General features: G+C 43.4%; 2 protein-coding genes across 4 annotated transcripts; one reads left to right on the forward strand and one right to left on the reverse strand.

Annotated features, from left to right (window-relative positions):
• The first annotated feature begins 13,643 nt into the window (after positions 1 to 13,643).
• LOC120706864 (dual specificity protein phosphatase PHS1-like) lies at positions 13,644 to 18,367 on the forward strand. 3 transcript variants are annotated; one of them, XM_039991602.1, is made up of 11 exons: positions 13,646 to 13,879; positions 13,957 to 14,042; positions 14,316 to 14,489; positions 14,574 to 14,796; positions 14,957 to 15,133; positions 15,207 to 15,367; positions 15,450 to 16,458; positions 16,791 to 16,937; positions 17,014 to 17,241; positions 17,355 to 17,512; positions 17,774 to 18,367. In XM_039991602.1, the coding sequence occupies exons 4-11, from the start codon at positions 14,680 to 14,682 to the stop codon at positions 18,132 to 18,134; spliced, it is 2,358 nt and encodes a 785-aa protein (XP_039847536.1). In that variant the 5' UTR covers positions 13,646 to 13,879; positions 13,957 to 14,042; positions 14,316 to 14,489; positions 14,574 to 14,679; the 3' UTR covers positions 18,135 to 18,367. The 3 variants fall into 3 exon arrangements, with proteins under 3 accessions (XP_039847537.1, XP_039847535.1, XP_039847536.1); XM_039991603.1 differs by lacking the exon at positions 14,316 to 14,489 and having other exon boundaries at positions 13,644 to 13,879; positions 17,377 to 17,512; positions 17,774 to 18,001; XM_039991601.1 differs by lacking the exon at positions 14,316 to 14,489 and having other exon boundaries at positions 13,645 to 13,879.
• A 129-nt stretch (positions 18,368 to 18,496) lies between these two features.
• On the reverse strand, positions 18,497 to 23,882 carry LOC120706865 (glycine-rich domain-containing protein 2-like). The gene is made up of 7 exons (XM_039991606.1): positions 23,409 to 23,882; positions 22,566 to 22,973; positions 22,190 to 22,471; positions 20,360 to 20,868; positions 20,082 to 20,212; positions 19,846 to 19,988; positions 18,497 to 19,301 (listed from the first exon to the last, which is right to left on the reverse strand). The coding sequence occupies exons 1-7, from the start codon at positions 23,664 to 23,666 to the stop codon at positions 18,828 to 18,830; spliced, it is 2,205 nt and encodes a 734-aa protein (XP_039847540.1). The 5' UTR covers positions 23,667 to 23,882; the 3' UTR covers positions 18,497 to 18,827.
• Between the last annotated feature and the right edge of the window lie 288 nt (positions 23,883 to 24,170).

The following is a 24,170-nucleotide window of genomic DNA, read 5'->3' on the forward strand; positions in this document are numbered from 1 at the left end:
GGTTCCTCGGATCATGCATCTAGGGTTTCACTTCAACTCCTAAGAACTGTAAATGCATAAGCAAATAATAACAGTAATTGATAATAATTTGAAATATAGGTTATGTCCGGGGCTTGCCTTCTCAGTAGTTGCTAACTATTTCAGCTCTAGGGTCTTCCGAACTTTGGTCCGGGGCTTCAGTTAGTTCAGCAGTGTTTATTTGAGCTTCAAGATCACCTCTGTCATATTCCGGGATCAGCTCGTACGTCCCGTCCGATAAGACAGTCGTGTCTATATGTAATGCAAGAACAACATTATAAATATACATGGGCAATCGTTTATAGAGTAGTTAAATAACAAATTTAACTACACAAGGCATCATGATCAACGGCACAAAAGAAGTTGACTAACTTCATAAACAAGTGGGGGTGGTTTTCTTATAACAAACAAAACATAGTTTGCTAACAAATCAACTACTCAGAGTACAAATAGTAATAAATTCTTCCAAAATTACCCTAAATAGAACATGAACAAAGCAATCTACCCTGTAAAAATCATGCCAAGACATGTAACCATTTAATCACAACAAATCATTCATGCAGGCAACACCTAGCACAATCTTGAATTATACAGGTCAAAATAGAGCAAAACAGAAGCTCAAAATTTAACAGGAGGTTGACACAGAAATTAAATAACTACAGTGAATTTTTCATGATTTTATCAACACAGAAATAAATATGAGAAAATAAAAAAAAACAGACAACAGATTAGCAAAATTCATTGTTAGCTCCTTTTCTAGCCATGAACTGAGGCACAAACTTCCTGGACAAGCTAAGCTACTCAAAAAGAACATTCAGAAATAAATTCATGATTTATTACGAACAGAAACTATTTACCAAAAATAAAGTCTATTAAACAAAGATTAAATAAAATAAATAGCTACACCAAAGAACTGATCATGAAATTTTTATAGCAAAACAAGTGTTACATGAGTAAACTAACATAAAATCTTCACTGCAAGACATTGCTTTACAAAGTAGTTAAGAAAAAGATGAAATCAACTAATATTTATGCACTAGTAACACAAATCAAATTCTACAGCAAAAACTTGCAACTAAAGCCTAACATATTATGGTTCTACTGCATAGAGCTCTTCAAGAGGATTCCAAAACATCAAGATTTTCTATTTTACGAATTTTCTACGAATTGATATTGAATTTCAAAGATCACAGCAAACTATTACAAACAAGTCCCTGCTGGCACTATTCATATGAGTCACTGCCTATTCACAAAACCCCCCGAACTTTCTGGAATTCTAAACCCGAGGTCCCTGGGCCGGGTCAGAGGGGGAGCGCGGGTTTGACCGGCGGTTTCCCGGCGAGGGGCTCACCGGCGGCGAGGGTGGAGGGGTGCGTGAGCTTCACGGGTTCAAGGCGCACCTCTGGGTGGTCTAGGGGTGCGGGGAGGGGCTCGGAGGCGGTGGCTCGACGGAGCAGGGCGGCTCGGCGGCGGAGGCAACTCGTCGGCGGGGTACTCCGGTGAGGGTTGGGCGAGGGGAAGCGGACTGGGAGCTGCGCTAGGACGAGGCGCGGCTAATGGTGGGGGCTATTGGGGTGGAGCGGGTCTGCGGTGGCGGCTCCGCGGCGGGGTGAGCTCGCCGGGGTTCGGGGTGGTGCGGCGACGGCGTTCCGAGGCGTGGGAGCGAGGAGAGAGCAAAGGAGCGATAGGAATTGGTTTCTGGGGTATTTGTAGGGCTCGGGCGTTCGCTAGAAGGGTGCGGCGGCTTCTGCAGCGGGCTCTCCACCGCGGCGGCGAGGTGGCGGCGGCGCGGGTGCTTCTGGACAACGGCGGCGCGCGTGGCACGGCCGGGGAGCTCTAGCGCGAGGCAACAGGAGGGGGAGGAGCTCCGGGGCGACGCGTGGGTGACAGCGTGAGGCGAAGTAATGGCCGGGATGGCCGGGAAGCCTCTCCACAACGCCGGCGGGCGGCGCTGTCGGTGGGCGGCGGCGAGAAATAGAGCAGGGGGTGGAGGTGGAAGAAAAGGGCGATTTTGCAATTTCCAAAAATTCCAGGGACTAATCTGTAAACCAGCGATAACTTTTAAACCAAAGCTCAAATGGAAAAGTGCCCAACATGAAAGTTGTTCAACTTTTCAAGATCTACAACTTTGATGTTGTGCAAAAATTTAATTGACCAAATATTCAAGAGCTAAAATTAAAAACATAGAAAGGAATTTGAATTCTAGGAATTTTGTCTTTTTCAAAGCAATTTCACTTCAAATGTAGACTTACAAGCAAAATTGGCTGCCATGCATTAAATGCACTGAAATTTTTCAAAAACACCCTCCACAAAAGCTATATTCAGAAATAACTAAAGAAAGGACCTTGCATAAAATCATAATTACACATATAGCCTTTTATAATTACAAAAAGATCCTTTTTAAGCAATTCAAGCACATGATGCATTGCAAACATACACAATTACTGTGCATACACCTTTTTAATTACAGTGCAGACACCCAGGGTGTTACAGCTGCCACCCCGCTGCCCCGCTGGCCGGCCCCGCGGCCACCACGCTTGCGCCTGGCGCGCCGGCGCCGTGCGTGGCCGGGGCAGAGCAGGGGAGCGCCCCTCTCTCTCTCTCCCTGACGGGTGGGACCCGTTGGTCAAAGGGGGGATTAAGGGTGGTTTTATTCTTTTTGTTGATTTCGGCTGAAATTTTGTAATTGCATAATAAATCAAGGAAAAATCCTAAAATGCAATCCAAATTTTGTTAGGTTTCTAAAATCGAGATCTTCAGAAGAAAAATACTTGTGCATGGGAATGTCACTTTTGCCCTGCTAAAGTTATGGTTTGTGTTTAAGCTAATTCATTTTGTATCGGTTGTTCTGTTTGTCTAAAAACCCTGAAATTTTTATGGTAGCCTACTCTTTGCACGTGTGGTCCACTGAAAAATTTTAAGGTGCATAGCCTGTGTGCATGTTCGTAGATCTGTTGTTGTTCGATTTATAATGCTAGGGCCAAAATAATTTACTCTCTGGAATGTATCTTTTAATTTTGGCTTGGTTTCAGTTTAACCTTTGTTCTTGCAGTAGGATCAAAATAGGTTACCCTTGAGAAATATTTGGTTCTGATTGCTTGTTCGTTTTTGAATCTTTAATAAATCGTTGTCAAGTCGTTTCTTTCTTTTAGTTGGCGTATTGCATCCTGAGTGCCTTGCATCATTTCATTGCATCGTTTCATGAGTCTTATGCATGGCATATTTTATTTGTGTAGACGCTGAACCCGAAGTCGCCTACGAGCTGATCGCCGAACCAATCCAGGAGCCGCAAGCGGGAGAGCAGCAGGAGAACGCCGTCGAACCCACTTCCGAAGAAATCGCTAACCCCGCTGACTTGCAAGGCAAGCCCCGGAGCATATCCCTTATTTTAATATACTCCATGTTATATTTAAAGTATTGTGCATTTACGTTTAAGGAATTGATTGGAACCATAGATGCATAATCTTGATTACCTAGTGTCTTACTAGTGCAGTTATCGCTAGCACCGCTATGCTCAAGTAAACGCGGTAGAAGACGGGTGATTTCCTGTCACCCGCGAGATATAGGGTTGTTACTTCAGGCAGTGTTATGAGTAATAATGCAATTGAGAAGGGAATTGGAGACCGGGCGGAGGGAAAGTTGGACATGATTATGGATTTAAAAGAAATTTGAGTCTCCGCCTGTGTCGATTGAGGACCGTTCCGTTGTTGGCCCTTTGACTGAGGATTGAACAGTACTAACCGTTCCGTTCTATCTCTCTTGTTGTTTTGGTTTGTCTGCAGGAACACTAACTCCGTTAAGCGCATTATGAAATCCTTGATCGTAGGAACGACTAATATATATAGGGAGAGTACGTAATTGTGCCACTAGTAGTCTTCGTATACCATATTTGGTACTTGTTTGGGTGAGAAACGATAGAACGTGCATGCATCTGGCATATTTGAGTTGGTTGATCGCTTTGTTGTTTGCGGTCGTGCCTCATCAAAAAATTTTATTTTGATAGCTTTGTAGTTAATCGTTGTGCAACCCCGAGTTACCAATGTGCGGTTCAAGTGAGTAGATGAGGTTTCAACCAAAGCAAGTCGGTTTATTTTTTTTCCTTGGTGAACCATATCGCGAGGGAAGTGATTCATGCCGTGTGTTCATATTATATATGCACATTCTTTATTTGCATGAATTAGTCCTGATAGCGGAATGGCTAACCAAGGGGTGGTTATTTTGCAGATGGGTGATAACCACGCTGCCAACCATGAAAATGAGAATCACGGAGCACAACCACAACCACCTCCTTCCTTGGCTCAAGCTATTGCGGTTCTTATCGCTGACCGCAATGAGCAGACCGAGTTGATGAGGCAATTGGTGCAAAACAATGCCGGCAGAGGTCGACAAGCACCACCAGCAGAAACTGACTGCGTGGGTTTTCTGGCCACCCAACCACCTCTGCTCCACAAGGCAGATGATCCCCTTGAAGCCGATGCATGGATTCGCACCATTGAGGACAAGTTCAGTATCCTCAATTGCACAGAAGTAGACAAGGCCGCCTTTGCAGCGCAACAGCTGAGAGGCCCAGCGAAGATATGGTGGGTTAATCACAAGTCTCTACTCCCCGCTGGTGTGCGTCTCACTTGGAATGAGTTTATGGCAGCATTCAAGGCCCATCATATTCCTACTAGTCTGATGAGAAGGAAGATGGCAGAGTTCCTAGAATTGAAGCAAGGAAACAATACTGTTCTTCAATATGCTCAAACCTTCAACCAGTTAGCTCAGTATGGTGGTTTTCATGTGGATAGTGATGAAAAGAGGCAGGATTGCTTCAGGAGGGGACTGAACACCAAACTGCAAGACAAACTGGCCCTAACTACTTGTGCCAATTTTACAGAACTGGTTAATAAGGCTATTACTCAAGAAGATGCTACCTTAGCTCATAAGGCCGACAAAAAGAGGAAGGCACCTGTTGGATCTTCCAGCAGTGCGCCCCAGAGGTACAAGCTAGTACAGACATGAAGTCAGTGGGCTCCAAGTCGTCCACCGCAGGAAGGCCGTTGGGTCACTAGGCCGCCACAGCAGCAGCCGTGGGTGCCACGTCTCCCAGCGCCACGGCAAGGGCAGAGACCTCCCGCTTCGCAGTTTGTGCGCCCCAACAACTATCCTTGTTATAACTGCGGGCTTCCTGGGCATTTTTCACGTGAATGTCCCATGCCACGCCGACAAGTCAATTACCAATCTCCTACACCAATTTCAACTTCTAGTACCCAAAATAATAAGAAGAAGACTGTACCTATCAAAACGGGTCGTGTGAACTACACCACACTGGAAGATATTACTGACGGTACTCAAGTGATGACGGGTATGTTCTCCGTTAACCAGCGCCCTGTTGTTGTGTTATTTGATTCCGGAGCATCTCATACCTTTATCAGCGAGGCATGTGTAGCACGGCTCAACTTACAAGTGACACACATGAAAAGACCCTATATTATTCATGCACCGGGTGCACAGTTAAATGCCAGTCAATGTGTTTCGGGTGTATCCCTTGACCAAGATGGAAAAAAATTTCGAACCACTCCCATTATTCTTTCAAACCGAGGAATAGATATCATTCTCGGAATGAATTGGATGGAAGAACATCGTGTTACCCTTGATACTTCATCTCGCATTGTCCGAATCAATTCTTCCACACATGGCATTTTGGATATTCATCTCTCTAAGCATGAATTACCTATCAATGCAATCTATCACCTTAAAGGAAAAAGCTTAGCGGAAATTCCGGTGGTCAGTGAGTATCTTGATGTGTTTCCAGAAGAATTACCAGGTATGCCTCCCGATCAAGATGTGGAGTTCGTGATTGAACTACAGCCTGGTACAGCACCTATATCTCGGCGACCATATAGAATGACTCCTAGTGAGTTGGCTGAATTGAAAATCCAATTGCAAGAATTATTAGATAAGGGTTTTATCCGACCCAGTACTTCACCATGGGGTTGTCCAGCCTTGTTCGTGAAAAAGAAAGATCATGGGCGAAGATTGTGTGTGGACTATCGACCCTTGGATGCGGTCACCATCAAAAACAAATATCCTCTTCCTCGCATTGATATTCTCTTTGATCAATTAGCCGGTGCCAAGTTCTTCTCGAAAATAGATCTTCGATCTGGTTATCATAAAATCAAAATCCGGCCATCAGATATACCAAAAACAGCATTCTCCACTCGTTATGGTCTTTACGAGTATTTGGTCATGTCCTTTGGATTAACCAATGCTCCAGCCTACTTCATGTATCTCATGAATTCGGTATTCATGCCAGAGCTGGATAAATTTGTTGTGGTATTCATTGATGATATCCTAATCTATTCCAAGACGGAGGAAGAACATACTCAGCATCTTCATATAGTACTCCAACGTCTCAGGGAACATCAGTTATATGCTAAACTCAGCAAGTGCGAATTTTGGCTAAAGGAAGTTCCATTTCTAGGTCATGTTATAACGACTGAGGGTATCTCTGTTGATCCCAGTAAAGTACAGGATGTACTGAACTGGAAAGCTCCAACCTCAGTGGCTGAAATCCGAAGTTTCTTAGGTTTAGCGGGTTATTATCGTCGGTTCATACCAGGATTTTCTAGAATTGCTAAACCTATGACTGAACTTCTCAAGAAAGGTACCAAATTCTATTGGAGTGACCAATGTGAGGCAGCTTTCCGGAAGTTAAGAACTCTACTTACTTCAGCACCAATCTTAGCTCAACCAGATACTACAAAGCCATTCGATGTCTATTGTGATGCTTCGGGCACCGGAATTGGCTGTGTTCTGATGCAAGAGAATCAGGTGATTGGTTATGCTTCTCGATCACTCAAGCATCACGAAGAGAACTATCCCACACATGATCTTGAATTAGCAGCTGTAGTCCATGCTTTGAAGATCTGGCGACTTTATCTTCTGGGCACGAAGTGTAACATTTATACAGATCACAAGAGCCTCAAATATCTTTTCACCCAACCTGATCTGAACATGCATCAAAGACGATGGCTTGATTTCATTAAAGATTATGAGCTCGAAGTACACTACCATCCAGGAAAAGCAAATGTAGTTGCCGATGCGTTAAGTCGCAAGGCTCACTGTCATTGCCTCTCTGCTATACCCCTAAGTGAGTCTCTCTGTTTTGAGATGGAAAAGCTGAACTTGAGCATTGTACCCCATGGCACATTGGCTCATCTAGAACTTACTCCTACTCTTCGTGATTTGATCATCGAAGCACAAAAGAAAGATAAAGGAGTAAAGGAGATTCAAAGAAGATTATCAGAAGGAGATCCGAAAGTAAACTGTTTCCACCAAGATAGTGAGAATGTGTTATGGTTTAAGAACCGAATAGTGGTACCTAAGGATTTTGAACTCCGAAAGCAAATTCTTGATGAAGCTCATACTTCCCGACTATATATCCATCCTGGTAGCAACAAGATGTACCAGGACCTGAAACAACGATTTTGGTGGGCTCGAATGAAAAGAGAGGTTGCTAAATATGTGTCCGAATGTGACATCTGTCGCAGAATTAAAGCTAGTCATCTCAAGACAGTAAGAACACTGCAGCCTTTGAGTATTCCTGAATGGAAATGGGAAGATATTAGTATGGATTTTATAGTTGGGTTACCTCGGACCCAAAAAGGTTACGACTCGATTTGGGTTGTGGTTGATAGACTAACCAAGTCAGCACATTTTATTCCAGTCAGTACTCGTTATTCCACAAAAAGATATGCTGAGTTATACGTTGAGCGTATCCTATGCCTGCATGGTATACCCAAGACTATTATCTCTGATCGTGGAAGCCAATTCACTGCTCGCTTTTGGGAACAATTGCATACTTGCTTAGGAACTCGTGTGATTCGCAGCTCTGCTTACCACCCTCAAACAGATGGCCAAACGGAGAGAATCAATCAGATTTTAGAAGATATGCTCCGTGCTTGTGTTTTAGCCTATCCACATAAATGGGATCAATGTCTATCATTAGCAGAATTTTCTTATAACAATAGCTATCAAGAAAGCATCAAAATGGCACCATTTGAAGCCTTATACGGTCGTCGATGTCGAACACCTTTGAATTAGTCTGAAGCGGGTGAAAAAAACTATCTTTGGACCCGGCATGGTTCAAGAAGCCGAAGAACAAGTCCGTCTTATTCAAGAAAATTTGAAAATCGCGCAGTCTCGGCAGAAGAGCTACGCTGACAGAAGGAGAGATCCACTCGTCTTTAAAGTCGGTGACTATGTCTATTTGAAGGTCTCACCTTGGAAAGGAGTGCAAAGGTTTGGAATAAAAGGGAAGTTAGCTCCCCGTTACATCGGTCCATATTCAATTGTGGAGAGATGTGGTCCTGTAGCTTACAGGTTGAATCTTCCAGCAAAATTTTCGGCAATTCATAACATTTTCCATGTGTCACAACTGAAGAAGTGTTTGAGAGTTCCAACTGAAGTTGTTGAAAGTGACTCGATTCAATTAGAGTCTGATCTCACCTATCCTGAGCATCCTATCAAGATTATTGATCGTAAGGATTGAGTTACTCGCCGCACAACCAACCGATTCTACAAAGTTCAATGGAGTAATCACTCCGAAGAAGAAGCTACTTGGGAGAAAGAAGAATTTTTGAGATCCAAGTATCCAGGCTTTTTAAATGTTCATCCAGGTACTTCACCTTTCAACCTTCTCGCCTTATACGTTCCCTCATGCGTGAATCTCGGGACGAGATTCCTTTTAGGGGGAAGGCTGTAACACCCCGGTGTTAGTTTTGACGTTAATATCGTGCTTAATCGCTAATCAGGGTTAATCACGGTCATTAGCGTTAATCGAGTTCGCGCGGTAAACATAGATTTAGCCGAGTTCGAGCGCGTTTTTCTCCATGATCCGAGCTTCGAATCAACTTGCGCCCAAAACAAAAGTTGTAGACCTTTTATTCCTCTACAACTTCTATTTTGGCCAAATTTCATGTTCCCATATGAAGTTTGGAGTTTTGGGCAGTCAAACTTTGGTCAAAATCAATTCAAACGAATTCAATTTAGTTACTGGGCTCTCCAGTGACGCCGTACGCGTGCCATACCGTCGACCGGCAATAGCGCCGGCGACGCCACGCGTCGACCGTCGGCGAACCTCGTGCGCCGTCCTTATCCCGACGGAGCCGTGTCTGTTTTTCCCTCCCCTTCTCCTTCCTCACGCGCGCGGGTCGAGCCGAGCTCGAGCAGAGCCATCGCTGCCCGCCGTGCCGACCATCCTCGCCACCCCGCTCGATTCTCCGCGCCCCAAGCCGCGCGACCTCGCCCCGAAGCTCCTCCGTCCCTCCACGAACTCGGCCGCGCCCATACCCGGCCGGAATCAAAGCTGCAGACCGCCGGCCGCCATTGAAGCTTCATCGAGCTCCTCCCCTCTCTGTCGAGACCCCTCTTCCAGACCTCCTCCACCGAAATCGAGCCCATGGTGAGCTCGGCCGCGACCTCCTCTTCCTCCCCGACCTTTTCCCCATTCGATTTCTGCGCCGCCGCCATTGGGAACGTGCCGCGCCGCCGTCGGCCGCCCTGCTCCCGCCGTCGCACGCCGCGGGCAGAGCCCGCGCGGCTCAAGGCCGTGCCACCGCGCGCGCCGGCACCGCCCGGCTGTCCTGGTGCGGTCCCCGCCCCGTAGCGCCGCCACCTAGCCCTGCACTGGCCGGCGTGGCCGCGCCACCACCGAGCGCTGCCGCCGCCACTGGCCTTGCGCACCGCCGCTGCCGGGCTCCGCCTCGCGCTGCCCCTGCGCGGGCCGCGAGCGCGCAAGCCTCCCTGTGCGCGGGCCGCCGCTGCCACCCCGCTGCCCAGCTGGCCGGCCACCGTGCTTGCGCCTGGCGCGCCGGCGCCGTGCGTGGCCGGGGCAGAGCAGGGGAGCGCCCCCTCTCTCTATCCCTGACGGGTGGGACCCGTTGGTCAGAGGGGGGGATTAAGGGTGGTTTTATTCTTTTTGTTGATTTCGGCTGAAATTTTGTAATTGCATAATAAATCAAGGAAAAATCCTAAAATGCAATCCAAATTTTGTTAGGTTTCTAAAATCGAGATCTTCAGAAAAAAAATACATGTGCATGGGGAATGTCACTTTTGCCCCTGCTAAAATTATGGTTTGTGTTTAAGCTAATTCATTTTGTATCGGTTGTTCTGTTTGTCTAAAAACCCTAAAAATTTTATGGTAGCCTACTGTTTGCATGTGTGGTCTACTGAAAAATTTTCAGGTGCATAGCCTGTGTGCATGTTCGTAGATCTGTTGTTGTTCGATTTATAATGCTAGGGCCAAAATAATTTACTCTCTGGAATGTATCTTTTAATTTTGGCTTGGTTTCAGTTTAACCTTTGTTCTTGCAGTAGGATCAAAATAGGTTACCCTTGAGAAATATTTGGTTCTGATTGCTTGTTCGATTTTGAATCTTTAATAAATCGTTGTCAAGTCGTTTCTTTCTTTTAGTTGGCGTATTGCATCCTGAGTGCCTTGCATCATTTCATTGCATCGTTTCATGAGTCTCATGCATGGCATATTTTATTCGTGTAGACGCTGAACCTGAAGTCGCCTACGAGCTGATCGCCGAACCAATCCAGGAGCCGCAAGCGGGAGAGCAGCAGGAGAACGCCGTCGAACCCAATTCCGAAGAAATCGCTAACCCCGCTGACTTGCAAGGCAAGCCCCAGAGCATATTCCTTATTTTAATTACTCCATGTTATATTTAAAGTATTGTGCATTTACGTTCAAGGAATTGATTGGAACCATAGATGCATAATATTGATTACCTAGTGTCTTACTAGTGCAGTTATCGCTAGCACCGCTATGCTTAAGTAAACGCGGTAGAAGACGGGTGATTTCCTGTCACCCGCGAGATATAGGGTTGTTACTTCAGGCAGTGTTATGAGTAATAATGCAATTGAGAAGGGAATTGGAGACCGGCCGGAGGGAAAGTTGGACATGATTATGGATTTAAAAGAAATTTGAGTCTCCGCCTGTGTCGATTGAGGACCGTTCCGTTGTTGGCCCTTTGATTGAGGATTGAACAGTACTAACCGCATGCCGAGAGTAGGAGGTAGTCGAAACCGGTAAGCTAATTACCTAAATTGCGTTGGAATCTGAGTCTCGACCTGCGGTGCTGGGTAGGGATGACGGATGGTGAAGTGGCTCACGGGTTCACCGGGTGTTCGCACGTGCGGGGCTCATCATCCGGGTGCTGGCGGGCTTGATTCAGGCTTCAGGGTAATCGTGGGAACAGTTGCTCAGTGTGACCCGCTGGGGTCGCACTTGGCGTGTGAGTTAGGTCCACCTTGCAAGGTTAAATCGGATCGATTCACCGTGACTCGCGGATATGAGAGCCTTGGTCAATGCGTCGCATCGTAGTAAGGATTGAAAGGACAAAAAGAGAAAAGATGGATTTATGTGGATGTTCTTGAAAAGATAATATGATTAACCATGTATGCTCTAGAAAACTAGGCAAACCTAGTTTCTAGCTATCAACACAATTGGAGCTAAAATATTGAAAGTAAGGATCCAGTATTAGTAGTTTTTCAGCAAAATAACTCCAGAGCCAAAGAGCTGTGCATGTCTAGATAATGGGCTAAGTATACCCATAGACGGGTAAGCCTTGCTAAGTATTAGAGTACTCAGGGTTTCGTTGTAACCCTTTTGAGCAGGCTGTATTCCGGAGGACTTCGAGGAAATCGGTGCGTCCTGGATTGGTCAGCCTCTTCCTCCAGGTTGGACGGTCGAGTGGGTCCCGTCTTCTCCGTGAAGTGTAGGCAGGTGAGCCTCACATTAGTGGGCAAGATGTGAAGCTCTCTTTTGGCATCGACGTTATCTACCGTCCTGTATTTTGAAGTTTGTATCAAACTGATCGTATTTTCCGCTGCGTTTGAACTCTGTATACGAAATGTAACCCTGGCTTGTAAAACTTTATTGTAAATTAATTTGGAGACTTTTGTTTAACTCTGGTTGTAAAGTAAGTTTGAAAACTTTTGTTGCTTGTAATCACCTGTGCTCGTCTTTTGGCGAGAGTTCCCGTGTAATCGATCCTGGTTATAGCAGGCAGTCTGGGTGTACTGGTGAAGTGCAGTATCGGAGGATTAAGTTAAATGGTTAATTAGTGCACTTGATCGGTATTATTTGGACTGTTCTGTGACAGCTGGCATCAGAGCTAATTGCACTGGGGAGGTGATTACTCGAGTGCTTAACTGCAAAATTTTTGGGTTTTTAGAAAAGTTGACGCTAGATGCGCTAAGGAATAGGATAGATAGTTCGTATGCCCTAATTATGTGTTATAAGTTAGGAGGCATCTAAGTATCTATTCATTCCAGCACTTCCAGCATTTACTTCTCGTTAAACCTTACTTTTGTGCACAACTACTATTCTGTAACGACGCACCTACGCTGAGGTAAGCAAGGTAAGCATTCTGGTAGTCCTTAGAATAGCACATGTGTTTCATACGTGCGCGGGTCCCGTATGATGAGCATACGAGGAGGTGATAAGGCTCAATTCAAACGAGCCTGTCGCTATCTGCCGCCTGATATGGAGTGCAGATTTCTTACCGTGTGATTGTGATCACGACCATCTCGTAAATCAATGTTACGAGATGTAAACCTGTCATGCGGTTGGCCATGACCGTGACCCTTGGGACATGTCTACCCTTGAATGTCCCGTAAGGCGAGTGTACTTATGAATTTCTATATTTTTAAGAAAACTTACATATTTCTCATATTGGATCTGAATAACTTACATTTTAGAAATTATATATATATTATATTTTTATTTAAAATGAATTACTTATGAATTTTTTAGTTTAAATTTAAATATTTTTAATCCTCAAAAAATAAAAAACCACTTTCAAAACTACTAGTTTCATAGTTGGATAATGGTCTATATTATCTAGTTTTGCAGCTGAATGTTAAAATCAAAATTTTATGAAAGTTCAAGGACGTGAACCAGACTTTTCCTATTTTATATTTTCCTTTTATTTTCATCTTATTTATGTTTTCTGGTTCTTTAATTTAATTATTTCATTTATTTAATATTTTATTATTTTTCTTTACTGGTAATAATGATTTTTGTGTGTGCAACTATTTTTGTTTACTTTTCTAGACTAATTTGTTTGTGATGTTAAATTATTTGTTTGCTTTGCAAACTAAATTACTTAGCAGTTTGCATGTGTTAATTTTCATTTTGTAGAGTCATGTCTGCAATGATAAATTATTTGTTAACTGTATTCAACCATTTATCCAAATATTTTACATGAAACACTTATTTGTTCTACTTATTCAAGTATTTGTTCACAGCAATAGAAATAACTATTCATTATTAAAAATATTTATTTCAAAAAATATAATCGAAGATGTAGTCAAGATTGGTCTTGTTTTGAAGATTTTATCATAATATATTTATTAATATAATTAAAATTTAATTTCAATGTTCTGTTTGAGATTTGTGGATTTTTTTAATGTTCAACACTTGCATGTGGAGAATAATCTGTCCTAATGTACTATTACTGGATGTATATATGCATGATTGCACCTCCTCCTCTTTTTAATATTTTCCTTTAATATTTGTGAGTTACATCTCATATTCTCCACTTTCCACATTATGGTTGGTGAATTTTATTGCTCTTGCCCACGTATAACTGGCCCCCGGCAAAAAGGCACCACCTTTCCCTTTGCCCGCAAACTTTTCCAATCCGCATGCCCACCAAACTCCCACATCATTTCCTCGAGCGATTCCTTCAAGAAACCGGGATCAATCCAATCTTCAGTTGCACATTCATAGGCATCTCTCCGTGCTTGAGTTCGAATGGAGGAGGGGACCACGGAATCCGGATCATTCTCCCGCTCCTCCTCCTTCGTAAGCGCATTTCAATCAAAAGAATTCATTTGATTCTCGAAAGGGGACACATTCTTGATCTCGATGGATTCATGCAGGGAGGGTTTGAGGAGTGGGTGGCACTGGTGAGGAAGCGCAATGAGAGAGCCTCATGCGGGCGTCTGGCTATCCGGTCATCAGCCAGGTACTGCTACCGCGTCTCAATCTTGTATTCCTGTGATCCATTGGTGGCGAAGAACTGCTTTTGCATTTTGCTTTTCCATGCTCTGTTACACAGCAGGATGTAGATCAGATAAATTTATTTTTGTATGATTCCTGTTCTAATGCAATAAGTCGATGATGAATTTTAATTAAAACAAATCCCTACTTTGTAAAACTACTAAAATTTTTAGTCTACAATCTTTCATGTGCCTGACTTTTATCAAAACTTCAATCTTTGATTTATGAGTGGCTCCAGCTACTGCTTCGCTGAATATGCTCGAGCATCATGAATTTTCCGAAGGCCATAACCGCTAATCACATAGATGCTGTGCAACGTGTTGTGATTCATACTGTCCCAACTTCTCTTGAGCCCAAACTGATGCTGATGTCAATCTGTAGTTAACTGAGAAATATACATTATATCCAAAAGGTTTGTGTACTATGGGTATGATTCGTTTCCTCTTAGGATGGGTTTATCAAGGTAGTATTACTCTTTGCTCTTACTATATTGCAGTTCAGAGGTGCTAGAACTTGCAGTTCCTGATAGCAATGTCATTGACCCTGACCCTTGTGGCCAAGTGCCAGAAGCAAGCCTTTGGGAGAGGCTTGGTAGGGTTTCCATGATGGATATTGAGTCAAGTAACTTCAGCTGGAGTTCTCTGACCTCACTGCACCATACCAAACATACGGCTACAAGTATTGATACCTCTGAGGATGACATTAACAGAAGTTTTGAGGTTTGTTTTTGTTCAATCCATGTTCTTTGCAAATTACTTTTGTTGTTACCATTGGAGAAACATTAGCAACAAAGGGTGCCAGCCATCTTTGGATACGTACATTAATTAAGTTTACAAACCATGCCTCTAGTTCCTTTTAACAATCTACCATTTTGTACAGGTGACAGTAAATTCTGGGGGCGTTGTTTTTATTGCATTATTCAGAACTGTTGAAAACGTGGACCTTCCATCCAAGGAAGCAGCTGCAGTCATTAAAATAGCACCTTCAAGGATGGCCACCCAGTCTGAACGCTTTGGGTATGAACTCGCTAAATGGCTTGGAGTGAGAACTCCTCAAGTAAGAATCCACTATGTTAGCAGGCACTCATGCTAACTAAACATCACATTGATAATTCTGTTGACCCATACAGGGCAGAGTCATTCATAACTCCTCATCCGAATGGCAACAAATCAAGGATGCAGTTGAAAATGCTCGACATGTGTCAATAGCTGCTGGTGATGAACTTGAGGAGATGATTTGCGCTGAGATGCTTGAAGCCCTTGAATTGAGCCGCTGCCTATTCCTGATGAAGTATGAATATAAAGTTACCAGTAATGTACTCATCAAAATAGTGCATGATTAACAAAAAAAAGTTTGCCTTGCTGTTTTGCAGTTATGTACATGGCTCCCCTCTACTCGAGAATACAGTGCCATTTGACTCACGGGAAGCTGCTGAGAAAACTGCTGAAGCATTAGGTAGGGTCTTAATACTGGACCTAGTATTGAGGAATGAGGATAGACTGCGATGTCGTGCCCTTGGTTGGCGTGGAAATTATGCAAATCTACTTGTCGCCAACAAGGAAGCTTATGCAAACCTTGACTCACTAGATGATGTTTATGATTCTGCTATCATTCGATACAAGCCAGAGATCATCAGAAGCCCTCAGAAACAGAAGCAGAGAAGAGCTGTTTCAATTAGTGGCAGTATCGGCTCAGATGTCTCAGACCTCATATTAGAGGACTCTTTTGTTCCTAGTGAACCTGAGTTTTCCAGCTTTAATATTGTGGCCATTGATTCAAGTGTACCACGTCGTCCACCTGCTGGGAAGCGGGCAAAAGATCAGGAGAGCTACCCCAAATTAGTGGAATTAACATTCAACAACTTCGACTATTCTTCAAAACTTTTATTTGAGGTGTCCTTTGGAAAACTTGGTATCCCAGTATCTCAAGGAGTTGATGTGTCATCTGATTATAGTTATAATTGTACTTTCTCAGAGAGTGATACAGTAGCAATAGTGCATTCATTCCGAGGAGGTTTTCGGAGTGCTCTTAGGGACCTTCAGCGATTCCACATTTTCCTCATCACACTCTATCAGAAGCTGGATGGTCTATTGAAAATTTTCTTCAATCTTATGTATAAATGCTCCAATGATTATGACAAGGAGGATCCTGGTACTTCTTATTTACCTTTATGTTCAGTGGAGGCACAAACAGATTCAAAAGATAATGATGTTCCAAGGAATCTGCGTAAGCCTTCCCGTACCTTATCCCGTGACAGTCTTGACCTATCATCTCCTTCCTGTCGAGAAAGCTTCATGACCAAACATTTCAAAGGAAATGGTGATGCATCTCGTGGTCTTCGATTGACAATGAAGCTGCGGGATTTTAACAAGTACGCCAAGGTTAAGACCTTTGAGGAGTGGATCGATAATTTGTATGTAGTATATACTATAATGTCTGACATGAGTACCTAGATGACATCTAGCTGTTTTCCACTCTTAGATTTTTCTACTAAACTTTTCCAAACATAGAAAAAAATGGAAATTAGTTGGAGCCTTGCAGGAGATCAAGTAGCTAAATAAATGGCTTCGTGATTTGCGCATGCTGCTTACATACAAAACAATATTGTTTCCATTACATAATGCTACCTAACAAACAATACTGTTATATGGTGTTGTATAAGTCACTCAAGTTTATCACATAATTATCTTAATTGTACAATACTGTTTTACAGGTAGACAGCGAATTAAGTAAAGAGATAGAACAATGGAATGACATGATGAGGACTGAAGTAGTAAAGTTGTGTCAAGATAACAGTTTTAACACAGGTTTTTTTGAAGGCACTGATAATAGCACTGCTGTTGATGCTTACGAGTTGAAGGTAATCCAAATGTATGCTATGCACTAACTAGTTGTATATTACATTAATTGAGCCTATCAAGTAATTCTGTTGGCAGGTTCGACTTGAGCACATTCTTGAGAGAATTTCTTTGATTTCCGATGCTGCAAGCACTGAGCGTCCATCACAGGTCATAGATTACCTATATATTGGTGGTGCTTTAACTGCTCGGTCAACACACACACTTAAGCACCTTGGCATCACCCATATATTGTGCTTGTGTGCAAATGAAATTGGACAGTCAGAATCTCAGCAGCCAGGCCTTTTTGACTACAGGAATTTCTCCGTAAGTACATCTGAGTAACTTTACCTAATATCGCCATTTATGAAAAAAATATGTGCTAAAGGAAGAAGACCCAGTTTATATATCTTTCATTGCTTAATCATTTCTTTAAATAGATAAAAGATGATGATGATGCAGACATTGGTAATGTCTTTCAAGATGCTTCCGATTTCATTGATTACGTGGATCACCTGCGCGGCAAAGTACTTGTGCATTGCTTTGAGGGAAAAAGTCGCAGTGCAACCGTCGTTCTTGCTTACTTGATGCTGAGGAAGTAAGACTACACAATAATTACTATATCATGCCTTTCTGTTGAATCTATTGCTCACAATGACAGAAACAATGTACAACAGAGTAATCGTATCACATGTAACCTTAAGATCTGTTAATCTAGATATAACATCTGCTAGGGGAAAACTGAAGTGGACTAGATCATATATTCATATTACTGCTGGAAATTACCATCTTTCCTTTCTCATCTGTGTTGGATTATGTTCAGTTACTCATGGTCTCAAAATTTTCCTTTCCTTTTAAGAAATTGTACTCTTCTGAAAGCATGGACCATGCTGAAGAAGGTGCACCGACGTGCACACCCCAATGATGGGTTTGCCAAGGTCTTGTTGGATCTTGACAAGAAGCTGTATGGAAAAATATCCATGGAATGGCAGCACAAGAGGCCTGCAATGAAGGTGTGTCCCATCTGTGGCAAGAATGCTGGTCTCAGCAGCAGCTCACTGAAGCTCCACCTTCAGAAGAAGCACAAGAAGATATCCTCTGGGAGTGTGGATAGCGCAATGAGTTTGGAGATACATAAAGCATTAGAGGCGATCAAGGCTGGTCGAGGTGGCAGTGACAGCCCAACGCAGAAATCACAATCACACATAGAAGGATTTTGATGGTTGATCTGAGGCTCCCCCATGTAATGAGGCTTAGCACATACACCAAGGTTTGCTATGAATGGCCATTTTCAGAAGAAACTGTTCAACGCCTAAATTCAATGCATGTGCAAGTAGCTTCTTCTTCTTTTTTTTTTTTTTTGAGAAGAAACTGTTCTGGCCTAAATTTTTGCATGCGTAAGTACCACTTTTTCTGGAAGACTGGAACATCTGACTTTTCTCTAGTGCTTTAATTAACAAGAGCCGTCCATGGAAGGAATGTTTCAATTATGGTAAAGTTGTGCAATTTTTCATTCTGAAGATAACATGCTTGCAATGAACATTCATAAACTCCTTTGGATATCAAATCTTGAATCATTGTCTTCTAGAACAGTTTGTTCAAATGAACATAAACCTTTTTTTTAAGTTCAGGGACACACAAGAGAAATCAAACCGTTTTAAAATGAAATGTAACATTTCTAATTACAAACAGTATATGACAACAATCACCAGATTCGTGTCAAATATTGTCGTTGTCATAGTTAGTGAATCAACAAGTTTCATATAGTCAAATCTGGTCCCTGCAATTAGTGAATCCTGTACAGAGATGAAGTGCTTTAGGATTGAAGGAGGAAATGAAATAGTTGCCCCCTGCAATTGGTCCAATGCTTGGCTATCAAGCAAATCCTCAGGGCAATCGTCACTATGAGAACTTCAGGTCATAAGAGCTTGCCTGTATAACAAGTCTTTTCCGTCAGCAGGGGAGTACTTAGCGAGCATTGTCCCTGTTTCTGCAGAGCTCAAAACCTGCGCCCCATTCCGATACCAAGGCTGCAAATTAGGATCTGGGGAAAGCAAGTCAGGAAGCATCACGGAACCCCAGTCTCTCTGCCCCACCCTTGCTTCACCTTTTCTTCGGCGCACTAAAAGCCCAGCCACATCTTCTCTCCTGATCTCTGTCATGGTCCTTGCAATCACCATGCATAGGAGAAGAACAAAAACTGCATCCTCTTCAGGTAAGAACTCCACGGCAAGTAATTTCCAGTTTATAAGCACAGTTGCTCTGTCACCATGATGATCTGGTGACTTACGAACAAGAGTGATGTATTGCTCTTCCTCAGCGTGGTTGCTCGAAACACCATCTGTATTTACCTTGTAGCTCAATCTCCTCCCCACAAGCAACCTTGCCTGGTAAACAGTGCATTGAGTACGTTTAAAGGGCATCATGCAATAGCTTAATGATTTTTGGAGCATTGCAACAACGAAGTAGTATGTGAAACAGAGAAGCAGTGATCCAACTATATATTTTACATGTTTGAAACACAAGTTTGAATCAAATTATATTGGAAGATTAATGGAACAAAAATTTATAAATTGATACAATGCTATTCTACAATTAGAAACAGTACACCTTTATTAGAAATGCATGCATATGAAGTTCTAAAATAACATCACTTCAATAAAGAAGTTAAAGAAACATAAATATTGATATAAATTCATGCCATCTTATGGCTCTTATATATTTCTCTTCCAAGAGTCCGCAACAGTCATATTACATATTTTTAAAAGAAACTCTTTTATATATTAACTTGTATAGAAAAACTTGTTTACTGCACAAATCAACTATAGGTTCTTGTAATGCCAGATTTTTTAGCGACGAAAAGCAATGTTGGAGCTTCACTACAAGAAAATTGATATGAACTCTGGCCCAACAAAAATGTATGGATCATACCTCTTCTTCTAATTTCTCATTTTTAAGCTGAAAGCTGAGCTCATCTCCCAAACATATTGTGAGTATATCTCCTGTTGACAATCTCCAAACCACCTTATTCTCCTGTTGATCCTTCATTGCCGTTGCTGTGCCCACTACCTTCTCTGCACCATACAGGGAAATAAACACCCACATGTTATCATAATAATGGTGATCTCCAGGAAATTAAGAGAAATTATTGTGCATACTGAAGTTACCAGGAGCATAACCAACAGAGCTTGTACTTGCAACATATGACCATGATCCTTCTCGAACCTCAATGCTCCTGTCCTCCCATTTCACTGCCACAGGAGTTTCAGCACCTCTCCGCCAAATCCCTCTACCTATTCTACACAAGTTACAACAGGTTTCATTAAAAAATATATACTGAGATAAAATTACATGTCACTGCAACAGCATGTAACCCAATGCATGAAAACCTATCAATCAAAGCCAAACTCTAGCATAAAAATTGATGCTTTCTGCAGAACTGTACCTCATTCGGACCACAAAACATTCTCTCCCACCATGATCAAGCACAGTGCGGGTCAACCATCGTCCTTCTTGTGGACGGTAATTTCTCATGCGCAATATGACATCAGAAATCATGGCCCCACCATCATCAGTGACTCGATCAGGAACACACTTCAACAAGTATGGTGCTTGAACTGGAGGGGTAATTGATGCCATTGCTCTCATCCCGACTTCTAGTTCCTCGGTGAGAGCGAGTGCTTTCTCATGCAACATATCACTCCACGAAAATGAGATGCTTTTGAGAAACTTGCTGTTTCTGAAGCACCCACTTGTGGTGCGTCTGACCTCAATGACAACACCCCGGGTTGCAAATTCACAGTACAAGTGCCATGTTTTCTGCCAGTTTTTGCAGGATAAGTTGACCATTGATTTGTTCAGTTTTAATGATCTGTGAGACCTCTGTGTTCGCAGCCGTAGGAACTCCTTGTTGATGTGCTCCTTATCAATATCTCCTTTCAAGAACACATATACCTGCTATCAAAAATCAATTACATTGTTGCCATTATGCAAACCACACAAATGTATATATGCATGTTTTGTGTCAAATCGCTATGAAATTTCACTTCTTTCAGTAATCAGCTGCGCATATTACTTGAGAGAGATGACCAAATTTGGCACTAAACCAATGCTGATAGGACTTCAAGCTTTCTAAGTATGGCACTGCTGCTGATATTGTACATTTTGGAATGAAAAATAAAGAAAGGAGACTTTTGGTTCCTAAAAGAAAAGTGCTAAGTTGAAAAGAATTTTCACAAACTAAATGGAGATGCGCATATCAATTGCTAGAGAGAGAGAGAGAGAGAGTACCTTACCTCTTTTGATAAGAATAAACAACAGCTTGCAAGTTATATTAGCAGCCCCCTACTGAGAGATAATTTGAATATACCTGGATCTTATTAATGTAGAAATATCTATATACGCACAAACACACTTATGGGAAGCCAATTCTGGCCTGATATTTCCAAGCTCAGAGAAAGCTGAATCAAGCTCAGAGGAAGCTGAGCCTAGCTCAGTTGGTTGAGGGTGTGGATGTACAGCCAGACACAAGGTTTAAGTCCTCATCAAGGAGAATTCGGGTGCCTGTTTTCTTTTCAAGATAAAGCCACCTAGTTCCTCCTAGGTTGGACTAGTTTTTTTTTTTCAAAAAAAAATTCAAGCTCAGACCTGACCATTGGCCCGCGGGATCTATGATCGAACTGGTGCGAAATGAGGTCAATAATCTTTCAAATATTTCTGCATATATCTATTAAAGATAATAAATATTTTTTTAGGGACCAACCTTGTTGGGGTGCATTTTTTCAGGCATCATATTTGAGGCCTACCACTACCTGCAAAATAAATAATCAAGCAGACCTACCACTACCTGATTATTTGAGGCCATCAATAAAGGGAATCTTGCATTTTTGGCTTGAAGTGACTAAAGTCCACATGGGGCTGTAGAATTTACTGCTGATATTTTTTGACATAGTGCTGTTGCTATCACTTATTGTTGTAGGCATTATGCCACAATGTGGTCCAGAAACAAATGGAAGGATGCTGAAGACACAGAGACAGAATGGAACAATGAACAAGTAGAAAACTCTTCCTATTTACTAGCCATTCATGAGGATATCAAACAAGCTAATATGGAATGTCACAAGTTGGCATAAGGCTAACTAGTTACGTATGCTGTTTTGGAGACCATGATCACAATGTGAGACTTCCATTAGGCTATAGAAGCGTGATTTAATCAAAATGCTTCATAATAACTACATTTAGAGATAATTGATATCTTGAATGGTCTCCGATATACCTCCATAAGAAACCTTGGTTGTAAAATTTTGTACAACCGGTTGGCATCCTCTTCTGATGCTGCTGGCGCCCAATAAAATGCCTCCCGTGCTGCGCTAACTGCTCCCACATCAATCTCTGATCCAGCCATATCATATGGCTCATTATATGCATCCTCCCACAATGCCCTTGTTCTTTCTACCTCCTCATCACTCACCATCTCCCCATAAGACAGCCCCACTTTTGCCACATTTTCCATGATTGTCATTGTTGTCATGTCCTTGGCATAACTCACAGGAAAACTCTGCCATGGATAGATCCCAATCATGTGAACCAAAATACTTATCAGAACACATTAGTTGCATAAAAGAATGTAATGTCTACGGCTCTATGCATACCTGGTGAGCAAGCCACATCAGTAGTATGTCCAGGCTTGGCACAAGCCTTATGTGTTCTTGGGTTGTGCACCCAACCTTCTTGATGAGGTCCAGGAAACGCACATATCGCCGCCATGCAGCAACATGGTAGACACCTTCCCGCACAAAGGGTGAGACAAAGCGTGCTGCTAGGCCAGCGTAGCATCTCACCATTTCCACAATTTCACTGTTGGCACCGTCACAGGCAATTTCATCAACACTGTTACCATCAAACTCGTTACTGCAGAGGTCAAACGGCTCAGATGGGTAATGCGCGGCCCAGACATCCCGGCAACGGTCCTCGGCATATTCTTCATTCTCCGTGTCAAGGATGGATGGGCGGTCAATGAGGCGTCCAAACCTCGATAAGCAATATGCGGAGTAGCTCTCCTGCAGGGCAGGGGAAATTTTAGATGAAGTACTTGGTGAGAAGGGTTGAAGTGGCAAAGCATGCATAGCTGAATTTCACAGTTGCGGGCACCTAGTTTCTAGTTGAAGTTCGTTTTAAACTGCAACATAATTTAATTCCGGAAAAAAGTAAAGGAAATGAGAAGGCCATTGTCAATTCTCCCATCACGTTGCTTGTTTCTGTCATAAACTCATTATCCTGCCTTGGACTGAAATACAGTTTCTCTCAAAAGCCAATTCCACTACCAGTTACAGAGACATTCCGATGGATGGGAGTTTAAGTAGCATAGCTCTACTTACTGATTAAACCACGTTGTCGAGTGATTCCCCAAGATGGGAAGATCTCCCGAGCAATAAATGGACAAGAAACTAGAAAGAATTAAAAACAAAAAGTGGCAAGGAATTAAGCAGGCGCACATGATGGAAGCAGTGGCAAAGCCAGACGAGCTGCACGTCGGGCGGCGGCAGCAGCAGCATCGCCGCCTCCCCTCCTGGGCCTCCGCCCTCCGCCGCCGCGAGCGGCAGCCAGTGCTCCTCGTACCTCCGCACGGACCGCGGCCCCACCCCGGGCGGCGCCGCGCGCAGGAACGCCAGCAGCCGGCGCGCGGCGGCCGCGAGGTCCACGGAGAAGGCCGCGGGGCCCTCCTTCCCGCCGTTGCCCGGGGCGGAGCACATGGCGATGGCGGCGGCGGCGGCCTCTGCGGAAAGGGCTCGCCTTTCTTGAGCTGTTCTCGCGGCTGCTCTCCGGAATGGGATTTGCTGTCAGCTGACGGACGGGTGCGTACCGGCGCAGCGGACTGCAGAGTGGTTGGCGGTCAAAAGGCGACGCACAGCCGGCGACGGGGCGCACGACGGCGGCTCGGCCGGCGCATGAGCCATCCATCAGGGAGCGGGGCCGGCCGGCCACTGCGGTTAACGTTTGGTCGTGGCGGAGGGTGATTGATGCCACCTCGTTTAGGTGCGTTGGACCTATGATTTGGGTGCGGCACGCCGGCACGGGTAGTGGTTGCCACCTGTTCTGTGACCTGCCCCCCGCATCCACCGGTCAAACCGGTCCGGCCGCTTCTGGTTTGGACCGGTATCAAATCGGTCTAAATTTAAAATTCAAATTTAAATTTTAAAAAAAGAAAAATTCTCAAAAAAACTACTAAAAATACTTCAAGGTGCGACGAATCTAAT

The sequence above is a fragment of the Panicum virgatum genome, chromosome 5K, assembly GCF_016808335.1.
Source record: "Panicum virgatum strain AP13 chromosome 5K, P.virgatum_v5, whole genome shotgun sequence".
In the NCBI taxonomy this organism is placed as follows: Eukaryota; Viridiplantae; Streptophyta; class Magnoliopsida; order Poales; family Poaceae; genus Panicum; species Panicum virgatum.